At 37.9% G+C, this 3,136-nt stretch overlaps 1 protein-coding gene across 1 annotated transcript; it reads left to right on the plus strand.

Moving 5' to 3' along the window:
• The first annotated feature begins 421 nt into the window (after nucleotides 1–421).
• On the plus strand, nucleotides 422–2,672 carry LOC120165612 (putative pentatricopeptide repeat-containing protein At1g09680). The gene is given in 5 exon segments (XM_039175092.1): nucleotides 422–686; nucleotides 688–941; nucleotides 944–1,117; nucleotides 1,120–1,320; nucleotides 1,323–2,672. Coding segments are annotated over 5 exon segments (1,785 nt in total). The 5' UTR covers nucleotides 422–462; the 3' UTR covers nucleotides 2,255–2,672.
• The last annotated feature ends 464 nt before the right edge of the window (nucleotides 2,673–3,136 follow it).

The raw sequence follows: 3,136 nt of genomic DNA on the forward strand, positions 1-3,136 counted from the left end.
TCCTCTTGGCCTTGGATTGAAACCACTATGTAGCATCCTATTGGAAGATAAATAAATTAAAATTAAAAAATATTATCCAATCATTTAATGAAACATGACTTCATATTAGATGTTAAATTTATTGAATTAAATCAAAATGATGACTAAATTAATAGAATATATAAATATTGAGGACCAAATATATAATTATGCTAATTTTATTAACTGACACGTCACCACCTCCGTTAAAAATTAACGGCAGGTGGTTTGATTGAAATATTTACATAGTTGGGTGGTCTAATTGTTGAAATTGAAATGTTAGTGGTCCAAATGATTTTTTAGCATAGTTTGGTGGTTCATCGTGTAGTTTACTCTTATTTTATGTTAAGCCTTAAAATTATACTTCTTCCCGTGTTCCAGTTAGCTCTCACTTCTTTTCCCATTAATTGGGTGTTTTGCTCTTGCTTGAAAACTCGATCAACGATGCACTCGCATACGCTTAAAACATCAAGAAACTACATCTCTCGCTCTCCCTCTGCTTGGCACTCTCCGCCATTGCCTCAGCAAGACGATCCCATTCTCACCTCACTCTCTCATGCCATTACAAATTCTCAAATAAAACCTCTTCACGTAGCTCTCAACAAACTCCTTCCTTCCCTTACTCCCTCTCATGTCTCCAATCTCATCGCCTTCAACCCTCACTCGCTATCCCCATTCCCTCTTCTCCTTCTTTAACTTCCTTTCTTCCCAACCCACGTTTCGTCACACGCTTCACACCTATTCCACCATGGCTCATTTCCTTATCGCCCACAACATGCTTCCTCAAGCACGTTCTCTCCTCCGTTTTTTAGTCTCTCGCAAGGGAAAATGCTCGGCTTCTTCGGTTTTCGCTTCGTTTCTCGAAACCAAAGGTACCCGTGAGTGTGATTTTGCTTTTGATTCCTTGATAATTGCGTATACGGATTGGGTTTTATTTCTGATGCTATTCAGTGCTTTAGATTGGTAAGAAAGCATAAATTCAAAGTACCATTTCAGGGTTGTAAGTATTTGCTTGAAAGAATGATGAGGACGAGTTCTCCGATGGTGAGTTTGGGATTTTATATGGAGATTTTGGAGTATGGGTTTCCACCCAATGTGTTTAGTTTAATATTCTGATTAATAGACTGTGTAGAGAAGGTCAAATTAAAGATGCCCAAAAGGTGTTTGATGAAATTAGGAGGAGAGGTTTACGTGCTACGGTTGTCAGTTTCAATACTTTAATCAATGGGTATTGTAAATCAGGGAATTTAGAAGAAGGGTTTAGATTGAAAACTGTTATGGAGGATGCCGGGATTCGTCCCGATGTTTTACTTACAGTAGTTTGATTAATGGATTGTGTAAGGAGAGTAGGTTGGATGATGCAAATGAATTGTTTGATGAAATGTGTAGCAGAGGGTTGGTCCCGAATGGTTTTATTTTCACTAGCTTAATCGATGGAATGTGCAAAAAGGGAAGAACTGATTTAGCAATTCAAACTTATCAGCGGTTTCTGAAGAAAGGTTTCGAACCGGATTTAGTTATGTACAATTCACTTATAAATGGTGTATGCAAATCTGGGGATCTAAAACGAGCAAAGATGTTTATTGCTGAGATGAGCTTGAGAGGTTTAAAGCCTGACAAATTCACTTACACAATACTATTAGACGGGTTTTGTAAAGAGGGAGATATGGAGTCCGCATTGCTAATTAGAGAGAAAATGGTTACACAAGGGATTGAACTTGATGATGTTGCTTTCACAGCCCTTATTTCGGGGTTCTGTAAAGAGGGAAGACTCATCGATGCTGAACGAGCATTGAGGGAGATGTTAAATGCTGGTATGAAACCGGATGATGCTACGTATACTATGATCATGGATGGATTTTGTAAGCAAGGTGATGTAAGAATGGGTTTCAAGTTGCTCAAGCAGATGCAGAGCTATGGTCATGTGCCCGGTGTTGTAACCTATAACGTTCTTATGAATGGACTTTGCAAACAGGGGCAACTCAGAAATGCTAATACACTGTTAGATACGATGCTTAGTTCAGGGGTGGTTCCGGACAGCATTACGTACAACATTCTATTAGATGGTTTCTGCAAGAAGGCAAATCCAAAAGATGTCAGCAAACTAAGAAGTGAGATGGGGCTTGTTGCAGATTATGCCTCTTATAGCTCACTAATTAGCCAGGTTGGTGGAGCTTCAAAATCGCTCGAAGAGATAACACTTTCTGGAGCAGGTTCGCTTGGTGTATATCGTTAAGATGAACAAACAAACATGGACTTCGATGCAGTCAATTGCCTTTGATCTACTAGATGGTTCCATTCGGTTCATCGAAACCATCGTGACACGATTCGTTGGACATCGTTTCTCAAAATTCAGAAGATATTTAGAAGACTATATGGCTACCTAATGTCCAGCAACCTCCACATGGTTTTAGCCCAAGCTTGTAACAGAGTCATGCCTGAGCCTGAGAATTGTTGCAAGTCAATCAGATACTGAATCTTGGTGATAATCTAACTTGCATAGCAGTGCCCCAAAGTTTTAATCGTGATCCGGATGGATCAAATGCAAGGCATCCGATTGAATAAGCTCAGTGCGAAGATCGATTAGGGTCTCGCGGATTGTCTACGAGCAATGTTTTAATATACTGACAAGGCTGCAGAGAGAGAGAAGTGATAAAAATGGCCCTATGGCGAGTGATGATAAACTTGGTCTTTGGCTCTGGTTTTCATGAGTCGACTCAGAATTGTCTTCCCTCCAGAAGAAAGCAAGAAAATGTCTTCAAGCTTCATGTTCCTTCCTTTATGCCATTTAGAAACTAATCATGCTAATAGTTTTTATTAATAAATATTTGCATTAGTCTCAAAAACTAAATTATGTAATGTTTTCTAAACTTACCTAATTTAACATAAAATTGGGTTGACATGATAGCTCACACAATTACTATTTTTATCTGAATTAATTGATTAAAAAATCAAATGTCGATTATATTATTAAAAATGTATTTAATTCTCAAGAGCTTTAATTTTAGTTTTGTTTAATTGAGACAAAAACACTGATTGCATGTTCCTTTTATGGTGTGACTAAGCACATGTTAACATTTCAAGTATATAAAGTATATTATAAATCCCACTCTAGTAT

This window comes from Hibiscus syriacus, unplaced genomic scaffold (genome assembly GCF_006381635.1).
Source record: "Hibiscus syriacus cultivar Baekdansim isolate YM2019G1 unplaced genomic scaffold, ASM638163v2 tig00111584_pilon, whole genome shotgun sequence".
In the NCBI taxonomy this organism is placed as follows: Eukaryota; Viridiplantae; Streptophyta; class Magnoliopsida; order Malvales; family Malvaceae; genus Hibiscus; species Hibiscus syriacus.